Source organism: Cetorhinus maximus, chromosome 9 (assembly GCF_964194155.1).
Source record: "Cetorhinus maximus chromosome 9, sCetMax3.hap1.1, whole genome shotgun sequence".
NCBI lineage: Eukaryota > Metazoa > Chordata > Chondrichthyes > Lamniformes > Cetorhinidae > Cetorhinus > Cetorhinus maximus.
Window position 1 is genome coordinate 87,140,403 of NC_135887.1, and position 16,445 is coordinate 87,156,847.

The following is a 16,445-nucleotide window of genomic DNA, read 5'->3' on the forward strand; positions in this document are numbered from 1 at the left end:
ATATGAGGTGAAGTCACCAACGTCGACTGCTGCAATTGAGAAGTTACGTCAAAGTTTTGCCATTCACGGACTACCAGATGTAGTAATTTCTGATGACGGCACGGCATTTACGATGCTGAGGTTTATCAGCTTCAATGATATCACTCATGTAAAAACTTCACTATATTATGCTTCCTCAAATGGACTGGCCAAAAGGGCAGTTCAAACATTCAAGGCAGGCATGAAAAAGCTAACTGCCAATTCCTTAGCAACCAAGCTAGAACGCTTTCCCTCACATAACAACAGGTGTCACACCTGCGGAGTTATTGTTGAAACGCCATCTCAGGACAAGATTGAGCTTAATAATGCCAAATTTAGAGGGGAAGGTGGAAAGGAGTCAGGGAAGCCAGAAAACTAGATACGACTGGCATAGTTGTGAGAGGAAATTTACCGTGGGAGAGATGGGTGTACGTGAAGAACTTTGGAGAAGGACCAAAGTGGTTACCGGGCGAAATAATTGCAGTGACTGGACCTGTACCTTACCACGTGGAAGTGGAAGATTGGATTATCAGGAAACATATGGACCATTTAAGGAAGAGAGAAACAAATCACCAAGAATTGGTTCCACCAGTGATCACAATCGGGTCAGCGTTTCCTGTCGAGAGTACTCAACCCAGGACAGACATGTCTGATGTTCCTGATGTAAGAGTTGAGGATACTGAACTGCAGGTGCCCACCGAAGAACCTGATTTCAGACGACACCGGAAAAGGAGTTTCCTGACAAAGCATCGGAAGTTGTGGAGCTGAGGTATTCTACACGCGTCAGGAAAGCACCTGAAAGACTAAACTTGTAAATTCCTTACCTAGTGTAAATATTTTGTTGTCTTTAAAAAATTTGTACTTGTGAATATATGTATATCCGAGTTAAAGGGGGAGGAATGTCGTAATTATGGTTTTAATTAGTGTGTAATGTACCTTTAAGAATAATGCTTGTTAAGGAAGATCACATAATCTTTAGTAACCAATAGGAGAGTAGCATGGGCTACCTCAGTAGTTAATAGTGTAGAGATAGAGTTGGAGTTGAAAGCACACATGTAGTTGCTGATGAGTACCTTGTAAATAAACTTAACCTTTCCACCTAAGAAGTGTCTGCAGATCAACTCTATCAATAGTACCAACTCGGCCACCACTCGCAATAACAAAGGAACAGGGCAGGTTAGAATCTAAACAACATAAATATGTGCCAAATTCCCAATTGCATGTGGCCAATACCACAGAAGATTAGCTAATGTATTTTGAGACGTGTTCCTCCCATTGCAGGTTTCACAGCCTAACTATGCATGCTGCTTTTAGTTCTCTCTTTACATGCTGCAGTTTACAATTTGTACAGTGAGTGAAAAGGGCAGAATCACCAAGGATTATTTCGTATCTCATTCAATCGATATGTGAGTACTGGATATCCAAGTCCCATTGTGTTGATGCTGAGGGCAGTAAGGGAGGAAATTGTGGAGATACTGGTTGTAATCTTTCAATCCTCCTTAGCTATGGGAGTGGTCTCAGAGGACTGAAGAATGGCGAATATTACACCTTTGTTCAAAACAGCGTGTAAGGATAAGCCCAGAAACTGCAGGCCAGTCTGCTTAACCTTGGTGGTGAGAAAGCTTTTAGAAATGATAATCTGGGGCAAAATTAGCAGCCACTAGGACATAATGGATGAATTAAGGAAAACCAGCACAGATTTGTTAATGGCAAATATTTAAGTAACTTTATTAAGTTTTTTGATGAGATAACAGAGATGGTTGTTGAGGGTAATGTGGTTGATATGGTGTATATGGACTTCCAAAAGGTGGTTGAAAAGTGCTGCATAATAGACTTGCCAGCAAAGTTGAAGCCTGTGAAATAAAAAGGACAGTGGCAGCATGAATACAAAGTTGGCTGAATGACAGGAAAGAGAGAGTTGCGGCGAAGAGTTGTTTTTGTACTAAAGGGAGGTATACAGTGGTGTTCCTCAAGGGTCAGAATGTGGACTGCTGCTTTCTTGATATGTGTTAATGACCTAGACGGGGGTTTACAGGACATAATTTCAAAATATGCTGACACAAAACTTGGAAATATTGTGAACTGTGAAGAGGATTGTGATAAACTTCAAGAGGACACAGGCTGGTGGAATGGGTGGACAAGCGGCAGATGGAATTTAATGCAGACAAGTATGAAGTGACTAATTTTGATTGGAAGAATTAGGAGAGGAAATATAAAATAAAGGGTACAATTCTAAAGAGGGTGAAAGAGCAGAGGGACCTAAAGAGATATGTGCACAAATTACTGAAGGTAGTAGAATGGTTAATAAGCATTATGGGATCCCGAGCTTTATAAATCAAGGCATAGAGAATAAAAGCAAGGAAGTTATGATGAACCTTTATAAAACTCTGGTTCAGCCTCAACTGGAGTATTGTGTCCAATTCTGGACACTGCACTTCAGGAAGGATGTCAAAGCTTTAGAAAGAGTATAGAAAAGGTTTGCAAGAATGGTTGCAGGAATGAGGGATTTCAGTTACATGGATAGACTGGAGAAGCTGGATGCCCAGAGAGGGAGGGGCCTGTTTTAAAATATATTAACTAATCTCTGTGGCATTGCTCACTTGATCTGGGATTTGCACATTTTTGTGATTGTTTCAATACCAACTTGCTCTGCCCCTGTGGAAAAATGGTCTAAATAGGCATCTCATGGTTGATTAGTGGCTGTTTGATGCTGCTGTTCAAAGTTTCTTGAGATTGGCAGTTGTTTGGCTCTTCTGATCGGAGAGAGGTATGGTTATCTCAAGATCAGAAAAAGGAGCAGGAAATAATGGACTTTCTTTCTGTGCGTGTTTCTTTTTAAGGTTGCTCAGTTGTTTCAGACACATTGGACAACAAATCAAGGAATGTTGCAGTGCAGAAATAGGTTACTTGGCCCAACAAGCTTTATGCTTATAGACTGATGAGTCTCAGGCCCAAGCCTGCAATTCCTCTAAACAATAGTCATACAATTGTGGAGTCCAAATATCCTGCAAGGATTGGAGATTAAAACAGGACCAATAAATCTATCAAATATTTTAATCAGATGCTTTCATTTGCAGTATGGAGGCTGGGATAACCTACCCACGTAATAGAATTTCCTCACTTTCTTCTGCTGGACAGAAAGAAAAGAGAGGGATCAGCTCTGATATCAGCTGGGTTAACAACCCACAGCCAGCTATGAATGGAAACCCATAGGCACATGGAGCACCAAGCTTGCCGAGTGATTTTTAAAAATAAACTGAAGAACCAGGCCACTAGGTGATTGATGACATCGTATTAATTTTCTGTCCACATATCAGTCAAACTTTGAGTTATCGCTTTATGGATGTGATGTTTGTGCAGCATAATGTCTGAGGTGATTGCAGTTTTATTTTGATTTATATGTCAACAATTAGATGCCTTGTTCTTTCCTTGCAGAGATTCTGATCCCAGTAGTCCTCCTCTGAGTGAAGCAGAGTTTGAAGAGATGATGAATAAGAACCGAGCGATATCTAGCAGCGCCATCTCCAAAGCTGTGGCAGGAGCCAGCACAGGTTAGTGATTCAGTAGATGCAGACCTTTCCACCCAATTCCAATGCACTGAATAACTTGACAGCTACAAAACTGTACTCATCTATGACAAGTTCAGTGTAGAGGTATAAGTAAAACTCCCACTGTCCCTGTGCTCTCACCCTGCCCACCTCAGGTGGTGATCCATGCAGGGCTTAGGCATTTTCAGAACTCAGTCAGGCACATTGTGATAAGCCTTGATTTCAACACAGTGAATATGATGATGAAGCTGGAGCTTAGGAGGAATAAGAAAGGAAAGTTTTGTTGAATATTACCTGTTAAGGTTGCCCATTGTGTACCAATGCCATATCCATGCTTCCTGAGATCCTATATGTACCCAATCTGCAGGCAAGTTCCGTGTGCAATGTAAATGAGGACATAGTTATGTTTTGTCAGTTTGTGAATAAGCCCATTTAGAGCAACAAAGTACCAAGAACATTTCAGCTTCTGAACGATGATGGGTTTGTTAACATAGAGATGTCTAAACCTTTATCTTTATGGACCACATAGGAGTGTACCAAAGAGCATTGAGAACACACCAATGCACATATATATAGCAATTTCATGATAGGACAGTGTCTCAAGGCATTTCACAGTGGCATAATTTAAAAATAGACACAGAGCCAGAGAAGGGGAACTTAGGAGAGATAACAAAACTCTTTATCAAAGAGATGGTTTTTTTAAAGAAGGTCTTAAGGATAAGAGACAGAAAGGTTTAGAGATAGTATCCTAGTCCAGGCCAATGGTGTAGCAAAGAGTGGTGCACAACAGTTTGAGCAAGAGAAATGGAAACCAGGTGCGGGTGCTCATTGTAGTGCTGGAGGGCTAAATGGGGCTAAAGGCCGATAAGTCTCCTCGACCTGATGGGTTGCATCCTAGGATATTAAAGGAAGTAGTTACAGAGATAGTGGATGCACTGGTAGTAATCTTTGAAGAATCCTTATATTCTGGAAAAGTCCCAGAGGATAGGAGAACAGCCAATGTAACACCCTTATTCAAAAAGTGAGGGAGATAAAAAACAGGTAACTATAGGCCAGTTAACTTAACATCTGTCATTGGGAAAATGTTGGAGTCTATTATAAAGGATGTAACAGTAGAGCATTTAGAAATACATAATCTAATCAAGCAGAGTCAGCATGGCTTCATGAAGGGGAAATCATGCCTAACAAATTTATTAGAATTCTTTGAGGAGGTAACAGGCAGGATAGATAAAGGGGAACCATTAGATGTAATACATTTGGATTTCCAAAATGTGTTTGATAAGATACTGCACATAAGGCTACTTAATAAGATAAAAGCCCATGGTGTTGGGGGTAGTATATTAGCATGGATAAAGGATTGGCTAACTAATAGAAGACAGAGAGTTGGGATAAGGGGGGCATTTCGGGATGGCAATCTGTAACTAGTGGAGTACCACAGTGATCAGTGCTGGGACCTCAATTATTTACAATATAAATGACTTAGATGAGGGAAGTGAATGTACTATCGCCAAGTTTGTGGAATGCACAAGAATAGGTGGGAAGGCAAGTGGTGAGGATGACACAAGGGGTCTACAGAGGAATTGGTTAATTGAGTAGGCAAAAACTTGGCAGATGGAATATAATGTTGGAAAATGTGAGGTTATTCACTTTGGCAGGAAGAATAGAGGAGCTGTATTTAAATGGAGAAGGACTGCAGAAAGCTGCATCACAGAGGGATTTGGAAGTTCTTATGCATGAATACCAAAAAGCTAACAAACAAGTTCAACAGGTAACAGGGAAAGCAAATGGAATGTTGGCCTTTATTTCAAAGGGAATTTGGTATAAAAATAGGGAAGCCTTACTTAAATTATACAAGGCACTAGTTAGACCACACACAGAATACTGTGAACAATTTTGGTCCCTTTATCTAAGGAAAGATATATTGGCATTGGAGGCAGTCCAGAGAAGGTTGACTAGTTTGATCCCAGATATGGAGGGATTTTCTTATAAGGAGAGATTGAGTAGGTTGGGCCTATACTCATTGGAGTCTAGCAGAATGAGGGACGACCTCATTGAAACATATAAGATTTTCAGGGGGCTTGACAGGGTAGACGCTGAGAGGTTGTTTCCCCCTGTGGGAGAGTCTAGGACCAGAGGGCATAATCTCAGAGTAACGGGGCGCCCATTTAAAACAGAGATGAGACAAATTTCTTCTCTCAGAGGGTAATCAATCTGTGGAATTCTTTACCGCAAAGGGATGTAGAAGCTGGGTTGTTGAGTATATTCAAGGCTGAGGTAGACAGATTTTTTTTTATCAATAAGGGAATCAAGGGTTAAGGGGAAAAGGCAGAAAAGTGGAGTTGAGGATTATCAGATCAGCTATGATCTCATTGAATGGCGGAACAGACTCGATGGGCTGAATAGCCTACTTCTGCTCCTACGTCTTATGGAGGAAATTACAGCGATAGGGTGAGGTGTGGAGGGATTTAATAATGAGGATGGGAATTTTGAATTAGAGGTGCTGGGAGACCAGGATCCAATGTAAGTCAGTTGGGAAAGGGCAATGGTGGTAGGACATTTCCAGTTGAGGTTTGGATCAGCTGATCATATAAGGTGAAATAAGGGAGGCCAGCCTGGAGAGCATACGAGCAATTAAATCTGGCAGTGACAAAAGCATGACTGAGGGTTGCAGCAGATGGGTTGAATTAGGAACTGGAAGTAGGCAGTCTTTGCGATGGAAAGGATATGGGATAAAATGTTCAGCTCAGCTTTGAACAGTATGCCGAGTTTGTGAACACTCTGGTTCTGCCTGAGATGGTGGTTAGGGAGGGGAATGCAATTGGTGGTGAGGTTACTGAGTTTGTAAAAGGGGGCTGAAAACGATGGCTTCAGTCTTCCCAATGTTTAGCTGAACAAAATTATGATTTGTCCAAGGCTAGATACCGGACCAGTGCCTAACAGCACAGAGGAGGGTTTGAAAAGGTGATAGAGGGGTAGAACTGGGTACCAACCGCACATTTGCGGCAGCTGACCCCTGTCTATGGATAATTTCACCAAGAACCAGCATGTAGAAAAGGAAGAGGAGGTGGCATGGGTCATTGGGGAACTCTCTGGGTGACCATGCCCGGGTAGGAAGAGAAACCATTGTTAGAGCTGTTGTGACTGTGAATAGGTAAGAGTGGAACCAGGTGAAGACAATCCCACCAAACTGTACAGTAGAGGAGAGGCATCGAATGAGGATGGTCTGTGTTTTAATTAATTCACATATATCTCAAGCTACTGACAATGTTCTGGTTTACAATTTAACCACCAATGAGGCAACAATACTAAGAATAGCCCTTTCAAACTTCCAGAATCGCAACATTTAACTAGAAAGGTATCAAGTAATAAAACACGCACAAATAAGACTGAACTATCTGGGCTTTGTGGTTGTACTGCCAGGTCTGAGTGGTTACGTCTGGCCCAAATACTGCAATTTAGATTCCTCCAGGATAATGCTATAGAGGCACTAATTTGTGCATTGGTGTAGAGTTCTGAAGTGAGATCAGTTTTTCAATATTTGTGTTATACAGGTGATTATGGGAATGCAATCGAAACATTGCTTACGGCCATTGCCCTGATTAGACAGTCAAAAGTTGCAGCAGATGACCGCTGCAAGGTTCTGGTCAGCTCCCTGCAGGACTGCCTCCATGGGATTGAATCCAAGTCATATGGGTCAGGATCCAGGTAAGCAGATAATAAGCGTCAGCTCAATTGCCTTAGTTAAAACTGCTATCACTTGTCAATGTGGACAAAATTTTGCAAATTATTCTTGTGTGAAGCCCCACCAATAAGGGCAGGAAAATTGCTGCTATTCTTGTTCAACAAAACACTCAACAATTTAGAAGGTTATAGGGTAATTTGATTAAAAATTTTAAAATATTAAGGGGTACAGAAACTATTTCTGCTAGTTGGGAAAGTCTAGAAAGGGGAAATAATCTAAAAATTAAAACTAGACATTTTTTGAGAGAAATTAAGAAACACTTCTTCACCCAAGGGGTGATAGAAGTTCAGGATACACTTCCGCAAATGGCAGTTGATGTTGGGTCAGTTGTTAATTTTGAAACTGAGATTGATAGATTTTTGTTAGCCAAAGGTATTAAAGGATATGGGGAAAAGGTGGGTATATGGAGTTTAGTCACAGATCAGCCGTGATCACACTAAATGAACAGGCTCAGGGACTAAATGGCCTACTCCTGTTCCTATGTTCCCTATATAATTAGTTATGTCACAAGCTAGTTTTGGCGGTTTTTAAGGCAAGCAACAGGGGTCTCACCCACCAGCTTGAGAGCCGTTGGAGCCCCATGTCGCCTCCTTTTGGGAAGGCCTGCCTCGAGCACTTAAGTGGCCGGCTGCAAGCCTCCTGGGGTAGAAATCCTGCACCCCAATGCCACCCAATTAGAGTCCAACAGCTGTGCATTACAGGTAGCCCAGTGGGAGCGTTGGCATGCACCAGAAGACCAGGATCGATGAGGGACCCAGCCCATAGATAAGTGTGGGGCAGGGGATCAGGGGAGTCGGCAGCAAGGGCAGAAAGGAGTTGGCTCTCAGCAGGGGGATTCCTACATGGCAGGTCCCCCACCCGCTGCTAGTTGAATACATGAAGAGGTGGGATGAGGCCCTTAAGTGGGCATTGGAGGTGGGGCCGGAAGGCTGTCCATGAGCCTTCCCACCCCAAACTTAATCGGGGCAGAGGCAGGAAGTGGCGTGGTCCCCAGCCGCAACCCTCCTGCCCAATTAAATGCCCTCGTCTCCAAACTTGCCTTGGGGGAAGGCATTAAATTCTGCTTAATGTCCCTGACTGAGGTCAGCTAACTGAACACAGGCCATAGAAGAAACTTGGAATATCTTGTTCCACAGAACTCAGTTGCTCATATGTTGGGGAGCTGACAGAATGAGCTGTGGATGCTCAACTGTTGAGTATAATCAATATATTTTTGGACTCAAAGGGATTCAGGGGATATGAGAGTCAGGCAGGAGAGTGGAGTTGAGGTCAAGCATCAATCATGATCATTATAAATGGTGGATAAGGCTCGAAGGACTATACGGCCTACTCCTGCTCCTATTTCTTATGTTCTTCTGTCCTTCTAATGTCTTGCTCACCGTGTTGGTCTCTGTGGTAAATATTGAGGCAAAGTAATTATTTAATATTTCTCCTTTTAGTGATGAACACTCTATTGCTTAAGGGACATTCAAACATGCATCCTGAATAGAAGTTGCAGGAATGACTGGATTGTTTGCTTTCCATATACAGAAAGAGAGATCGATCACGAGACCGAGAGTACAGCCGTTCTCATGACAGGAGCCGTAGGCACAGGGAGCGCTCTCACAGTGAGGATCGGCATGAAGATAATTATCGTGAGAGAAGCAGAGAACGGGATCGGCATAGAGACCGGGACCGTGACAGGGAAAGAGATCGGGAGAGAGAGTATAGGCACCGCTAAGGTATGCTTGGAAAGCAAAGCTCGTTTAAAAAAAATAACAATTGCCTTATTACATTTTAATGTTTTAAAGCACTTTGCATAATGAATTACTGCAAGCAGTGTAGGGAATCTTGGGACCAAATCTTTAGGCTCCGTTGGGGTGGGCAGGGAGGTGGATTGGCTCTAAAAAAAAAATAGTACCGCCAACTGGGTGCCAGTTCCCCAGCTCCATCCCATTCCTGTGCTATTTACCCAGATGGGGGTGGCGGATAGTCAGTTCACCTTGTTAGTGGTCACTTAGCAATTGTCGGAGGTGAGCTGGGATTTTCCAATGTGCCTCTATGTCCCACAGGGGGCAGTGCAGCTGCCTGGAAGTGGCCACCCCATGGTGGGGAGCAGTGCTCCAGGCTAGCTCAGGGGCCCTCGTTGCATGTCTAGATTCAGCTGCAACCACAGCAGGCTGTCCTATTCTGGGGTTCCTCCATTCCCCACCATCACAAAATGGTGGCCTGCTGCTTAATCTATTTTTTATTTTGAATTTTAAAAAATTGAAGAGAGGGCACCTCCGTTTTGAGGCACCCTCTCCCTCACTTACCTGCCATGGCACCTTGCTGCTGCTTCCAAGGGCCTTCTGTTGGCTCTCCAATTTTGAGAGCTTGCCAGCTGCCCTTCAATGGACAGCTAGCCCATTCTCTGGCTATTAATTGGCCAATTCAGGGAAAATCACACATGAGTCATTGTTCTCCACACAGTGCTGGCTTCTGATTCACATATGATCCTGATGGCGAGGTCCTGAAGCCCACAGGGAAAAAGTTGTCCTTGTTATGTGGGCAAAAAGTAACTGTTCTATCCAGCAGTATCGCATAAAGAGCAGTGATGTGGTGGTGTTGATTGAGGGTGAAATTTTGGCCACTTCCCAACTTATAGATATATGGAATCTTGAACATCTATTCTAAGGGATGGATTGAACCTTGAACTAATGCCAATTCTGGAGGGCATACCTCTGAAATTGTAATCCTCCATGGAAAGTGATTCTGGATTATAAACTCAAATCGTTTGAATAAAGATTCAATAGCCTTCCAGCTGTGTACTACATTAAATCCATCACAGAATATAAGAATTTATGTAAAATTTTTGCCAGTTAAACTATGTACCAGGGAAGTACTGGTGTGAAATGATGATTGTGTGTTTGCACATGGTAAGCACAGGTCTTTGAACCTGCGAGCTTAAAATAGCAATAGTTGGGAGAAGGTCGTGGAATGGATCTTTATAAAACTGAGTCTTGAAACATCTGAAAATTAAGTAACAGTTTGTGTTTGCTATTCAGAACAGCAACATGGACACCACAGTTGACTTCTGTAACCTCCACAATGGGGAGTTGAAAAATCACCCAGTTTTCCTGTTTCTGATTACAATTCAATGACCCACTGTGGGAAAGTGCAAATGCTTAGACATCAGGGAAGTCAGGATTGGAGTCAGTCATGACTTCCTCCTCCAAGGAAAAAGCACCTGACAGTAACTGTTTGGGCTTATACTTGTGGAATGATCAGTTGGCAACATATCAGAGGTACTGATGCCTGTGAAACTGTAGTCCAACAAAAATCAGTGCCTTCAGAAGAGAAGATTGGAGGGGAGGGGAATAGAAGATCATTCTGACTGTAAGTGGAGTGTGAATTTAAATATGGTTGATATCACTGTTGTAGCCCTGATACCTAAAGCTCTTATCTAGATAAATTAATGTGTATTATTCTCTCTCTTCTTTTCCTCTCCAATCCCTCAATTTGCAGAGAACAGTTTTCACCTTTGTACAGATCCTGGATCAGGAGAAAAATTTAAAAAAAAATCAGGAAGACATTTTGAAATGAGTGAAGAAAGGAGCTGAATTCTTGGGATAGGTGTGTGCACACCATGGGCTGTAAAAAGTGAAGTGTTAGTATGCAGAGAGCTGCAACTTGAAGAATTTCTCCATTTAGGAGTGGCGTTCTGGAACATAAACCTGCTATTATGTCGAACAACTTGTTTTGTTCAACAATTATATATTAAACATTTTTTTACATCCTCCGTTTCTTTAAAAGTTGCTGGCTGGGAAGATCTTTTTATTATGAGGTGCAGATGACTGGGGGAGAGTCTTCAGTAGGAGGCTGCATGTTTGACTGGTCGCAGTAATTGTCAGCATCAATCTTTTCATTGCCCACTGAGGGCATCAGCCTGAGCTCTAATGAGGCTGGTAAAATATTTAGGGGGTAAATGTCATCTGTTGGTTGCATCGTCTCGAATAAAATCCTGTAACTAATGATATTCGTTTTGTTTTCTGTGGATAACATTGGAATATTTCCTCTGGTCACTCACTGTTCCTAGCTAAGTTCTAAGTAAACTGATTTTGATTTCACTGGAAATAACAGTCAAGGAAAATCTTCCCACTAGATGTTTTTACACTTTCCATGCTGTAAATGTACAAGTGGATAGTGACCATCATCGCTCTGTCATGGAGTAAACAGTTTTTAAGTTCTTTTGTATTTGGGTGAAGGCAGGGTGCAGGAAAAATAAATTTTGCACCCGTGTGGCACAACCTGCGAATGGTCAGGAGCAGCCTGATGAAGACTCTTTTTTTCCTATTGGTGTAGAACAGTGGCAGCGATCTCCAGATCTTTCTTTGTGCATCGTAGTGTCGGCTTGGATCGCATCCAGTCAGCAGAATGCTTCTTGCTTTGTGATGCTAGAGTTGCAAAAGTATTTTGGTTGTAAATTTAAAATAGAAAAATGAAGTTTTTTAGTATCTTTTATGAGATAATGTGTTTTGTAGCCAAAACAATGCAAGAGAGACCCCTACAACTTGTGCCATCTGCAAAATTTCTCATTTGTTGAGCTTTTTTTAAAAAAAATTTAAGTGTGTTAGCTATCTTAGATTTATTAGCGTAACAGAAATGTACTTTACATGATGTCTCGCTGGGCAGTTTTCCCCAATGTGTGGCTTCCTTGGTTCTCAGAGTACACTGAAAATTCACTTAGCTGCTCCACTTCCCTACTACATTAATGAAAAAAAATCTCACTGGATGTACCATATTTTTAATAAATAGTGGCAAGGAGCCATGTTTACAATGATCAGTTTAACTGGCTTGAAATGTGGGAATAAATTAAGAATTACTGGGAACCTGAGAAAAAAGTATCAAAAGAAATTGAGACTAAGGCCGGGACTTTCCAGCCCCGACGCGGGCGGGACCTGCCGCGGGTGAGGTGGCGTCCCAGCCATAAGTCCATTGACTTGCAGCAGGACCGGACGATCCCGGCGGCGGGCGGGTGTGGAAAACCCCATCCTAAGTCTCTAGAACCTCCGCATTAATCAGGCATATTGCAACACCAGCTGCAGTTTTAACATTGCCACTGGGTGATGAGCAAAGAGTTAACACAAAGCTACCAAAGTCCATTTGTTTGTGCAGCAAATGTGGTACTTGCCACTAGATGTCCTTTGTACATTTTGAATACAACATACCATACAAATTGTGAATGTTGGTAACAGCTGGTGGTGGGAAATGAATACTGCAGCATTCAGATTTGCTTGCTCCTGGCTCTTCTAGTCCCCAGACTAGTGATTGTTTTGAGTTGTTTCAAAGTGTTGCCTGCACATGCCTAGCTTTAGAGTGGCATGCTTTCAGCATCTCTAACTACAATAAGACTGAACAGCATATTGTGCATTAAAGGCTTTAGTGGTGATATAATGAAGGCGGTTAGTGATGGGCATTTTGACTGGAATCTGAGTTTTTAAGTACTTGAATGGAAGTTGCTGCATGGGAACTAATGCAGTGCAGACCATAAAGGATTTGTAAAGAGCAATTGAGACTAACTGATCTCCATATAAATGTTACCGATCAATCAAATGATTCACTTCAAACCTTACCTTGATGACGTTGTGTCGCGTATCCTAAGTCAACGGTGAGAATCTCTTAAGTTTGGCAGTGAGCTTTGCGGCTCCACTTTCAGTTCCTGAAGCAGGCCAGACGCTTCTTTCAAGTTTTTGATTTAAATCTTTTATTTTGGATAGTTGGAAATGAGAATAGCATAACTACTGTGCGATTTGCAGCTGGGTTGGCACCTGCTGGCTTGGTGCTACTACAGTTGGTGCCAACACCCTGGGGGAAGTGGGAGATGGGGGAAACACAGGAAAAATTATGGATGAGCTTCAGCATTCCGTGCAGAATTTGAATCTTTCTTCACTTGGGGCAGTTTTCTGTTTTTTTTAAAATGGAAAAATGTAATTTTTTTTTTAGTCGTACAAATTTAAGGAAAAAAGGATGATTTGTTGGTGACTTTGTATTGTGCTTGTGCGTTCACTGTGAAATTTAAAAAAAATTGTGTTTTTTTTTGTAGCTTGTTACCATGTATATTTTAGTGACACAAAATATGCTCCAATGCATTAAAATGTAGATTCCTGATGCCTTGCTGTCTTTTTTTTTTAAAGCGCTCCATGTCTAGAGGAATGCCCTACAGTTGAGACACATTTGCAGAACATAAACCTAATGCATTGGATTGAGGTCTCAGGCGGCAGGATGAGATATGAGACTGCCACATTGTCTTACATTTCTGTGCCATGCACCCTGTTTTACTGTACAGTGTGCCAATAAATCTGATATTTACTAAAGCTAGGCACCTTGGTAGCCCAGTGGATTGTGAACACTTTTAAAATTTCTCAGCCTGGATTCAAAGCTAGCCCAGAGAAGAACGGATGGATGGAAGTGGTTGTAAAGCAGCATGTAATGGAGATCTGGAATGGACTAACCAGATTCACGTTTTGTTGAACCAAGACATTACAAGTTAATAAGGGATGGTAGGGAAAGAAAATGAATGTGAGAGCTGAGGGGATATGGGGGAGTTATTGGGTTTTGGAAATCTATGTAAAAGTAGGATTGGGCTTTGGATATAATTACAGGAAATGGATTACTAGTACCTACATAAAATTTGGATTGTCCAAGCAAAAATGCAAATCAGCCTTTATTGATTTGTCAAACTTTAGTTTGCAGGAGGCAAAGTTCCCTGCTACTGCCTTGGAGATGCAACAATTGGTACTAATTTCTTAATTGTATCGAGCATGAATCTTTTCAGGTGATTTGGATTGATAAGGAATGTTCGTGTAATTGCAGCCTCATGTTGCATTGTTCTTGACTTGTGACAAGGCACAACGTAGTTTACGTTCATAAGATGCAGGAGCAGAAGTAGCCTATTCAGCCTATCGAGTCTGCTCTGCCATTCAATGAGATCATGGCTGATCTGATAATCCTTAACTCCACTTTCCTGCCTTTTCCCCATAACCCTTGATTCCTTTACTGATTAAAAATCTGTCTATCTCAGCCTTGAATATACTCAACAACCCAGCCTCCACAGCTGTCTGTGGTAAAGAATTCCTTAGATCCACTACCCTCAGAGAAGAAATTCCTCCTCATCTGTGTCTTAAATGGGTGACCCCTTACTCTGAGACCATGCCCTCTGGTCCCAGATTCTCCCACAAGGGGAAACAACCTCTCAGCGTTTACCCTGTCAAGCCCCCTAAGAATCCTGTATGTTTCAACAAGGTCGCCTCTCAATCCTCCAAACTCCAAAGAGTACAGACCTATCCCACTTAACCTCTCCTCATAAGAAAATCCCTCCATACCTGGGATCAACCCAATTAACCTTCTCTGGACTGCCTCCAATACCAGTATATCCCTAGATAAGGGAACCAAAACTGTTCACAGTATTCCAGGTGTAGTCTGACCAGTGGTGTGCACAATTTTAGCAAGACTTCGCCATTTTTACACTCCACTCCACCTGAAATAAAGGCCAACGTTCCATTTGCCTCCCTGTTACTCACTGAACCTGTATACTAGCCCTGTGGGATTCATGCACAAGGACACCCAAATATCTCTGTGCTGCGGCTTTCTGCAGCCTTTCTCCATTTAAATAATATTCAGTACCTCTATTCTTTCCGCCAAAGTGTACAACCTCACACTTTCCCACACCATACTCTGTGGGAATCTGCAGAAAATCCAATGACCCTCTCATTCTGACTAGCCTTATCAGTAGCAAAGTGGGACCCTGACAAGCAAGGCATTGGGCACTTGCCCTTCACACAAATGCAAGTCCCATTTTGAAATCCTGCAGATGTCACAAGCACATCCCTGGACAGAGCTGGAGGCAAAGAAATTCAGGAATGACCTTGACAGCCACTGGTAATGCATATCCACCTGGTCCACTGGGAAGGATGTCTTGTTCCAGGAGGCTACAGATGTCAGCAACAACCTGCTGAGAAATTCTGAGCCTCCTGAAGCACTGCTGCTCAGTCACGTCCAGAAAGCTGATCCTTTGCTGGTAAATCCTGTGTCAGGGGTACCACCTCCTTTGAGCTGGAGCTCTGTGTTCACTCCAGCTGTCCTGTGTAAATCCAAGTGGCTGAAGAAAAGACAGCTGCTGCCCTTGCTCCCTGTCTTGTTCCTTACCAAAAATCCAAGATAAAGCTGCATTAGCTGCTCCCGAGCTGCAGTGAAGTTTGGCAGCTGGGAAGTGCAGATCAAAATCAAAAAAATCCAAGGTAGCAGAAATGAGTTACAAAGTGTTGAAAATCACCTCTAATGCAGTGAAAGCACGCATTCAGAACATGTCCTGTAACCTGCTTCATTTCATGAGTAATATTCAGTACTTAATGGCTTTCCAGCCTGTCAATGTTACAGTCCCATTAATCTCGCCTTGTTGACCCTGGAAACTTTCAGATTGCTTGGAAAATTCGTGTACTGGAAGTTAAAACCAGAATGCAGGGTTAAACCTTTATTCAAAATGCATTTTATATTTTATAAACACCAACTCACCTACCCCATGAGGTTTCCCACGTGCCTTCAAACACGCACCGGTTCATGTAGGATTTCCGACAAGCCAGCATTTCTTTATGTTTTAACACCATCCCAACTTTCAGGATTAAATCCCCCAGTATAAACAAGCTTTTTTGAAATTAAAAACCAATGGAATTTATCATAATGAAAAAAAATTAACATTACACAAATATAAATTTAGTTTTCCAGGGCCAGAGAGGTTGTTCAGAGATAGTTATTGCTTAGTACACTATTAAAAACCTAGTTATACCTTAATAACAAGGCATTACTTTCTCAAGAGGGTATTAAGTGCAATATTACAGCATAGAAGTGGTCCCACACAACCGTAAGGAACCACTACCCACTACAAACCACTTAGAGAAAGAGTCCTTAACTCCTGCTATCCTCTCTCTAATTCCATGTCAGTTAATCTGCTCCAATAATCTCCTGGGTGGTACCTTATCTGAAAGTCCTGGTACACCACCCCATCTCCCTGCATCTCCCCATCTACCATGTCTGTCATCTCCTCAAAGAAATCCATCACTTTTTTCAATCAAAACCTCATACAGATGTTAAAATAACTAATGGAGCAATCCATCTTTATA

General features: G+C 42.1%; 2 protein-coding genes across 3 annotated transcripts in view; one reads left to right on the forward strand and one right to left on the reverse strand.

Moving 5' to 3' along the window:
* Positions 1 to 13,437, forward strand: part of LOC144684796 (cleavage and polyadenylation specificity factor subunit 6-like) — a 65,098-nt gene extending 51,661 nt beyond the window's left edge. For both annotated transcript variants that reach the window (XM_078549028.1, XM_078549027.1), the window contains 4 exons: positions 3,454 to 3,569; positions 7,118 to 7,271; positions 8,839 to 9,029; positions 10,795 to 13,437. In XM_078549028.1, the coding sequence (XP_078405154.1) occupies positions 3,454 to 3,569; positions 7,118 to 7,271; positions 8,839 to 9,028 (460 nt within the window). In that variant the 3' untranslated portion in view covers position 9,029; positions 10,795 to 13,437. The remainder of the gene's footprint in view (positions 1 to 3,453; positions 3,570 to 7,117; positions 7,272 to 8,838; positions 9,030 to 10,794) is intronic.
* Positions 1 to 16,445, reverse strand: part of LOC144684798 (lysosomal membrane ascorbate-dependent ferrireductase CYB561A3-like) — a 198,751-nt gene that overhangs the window by 178,985 nt on the left and 3,321 nt on the right. The window lies entirely within an intron of this gene.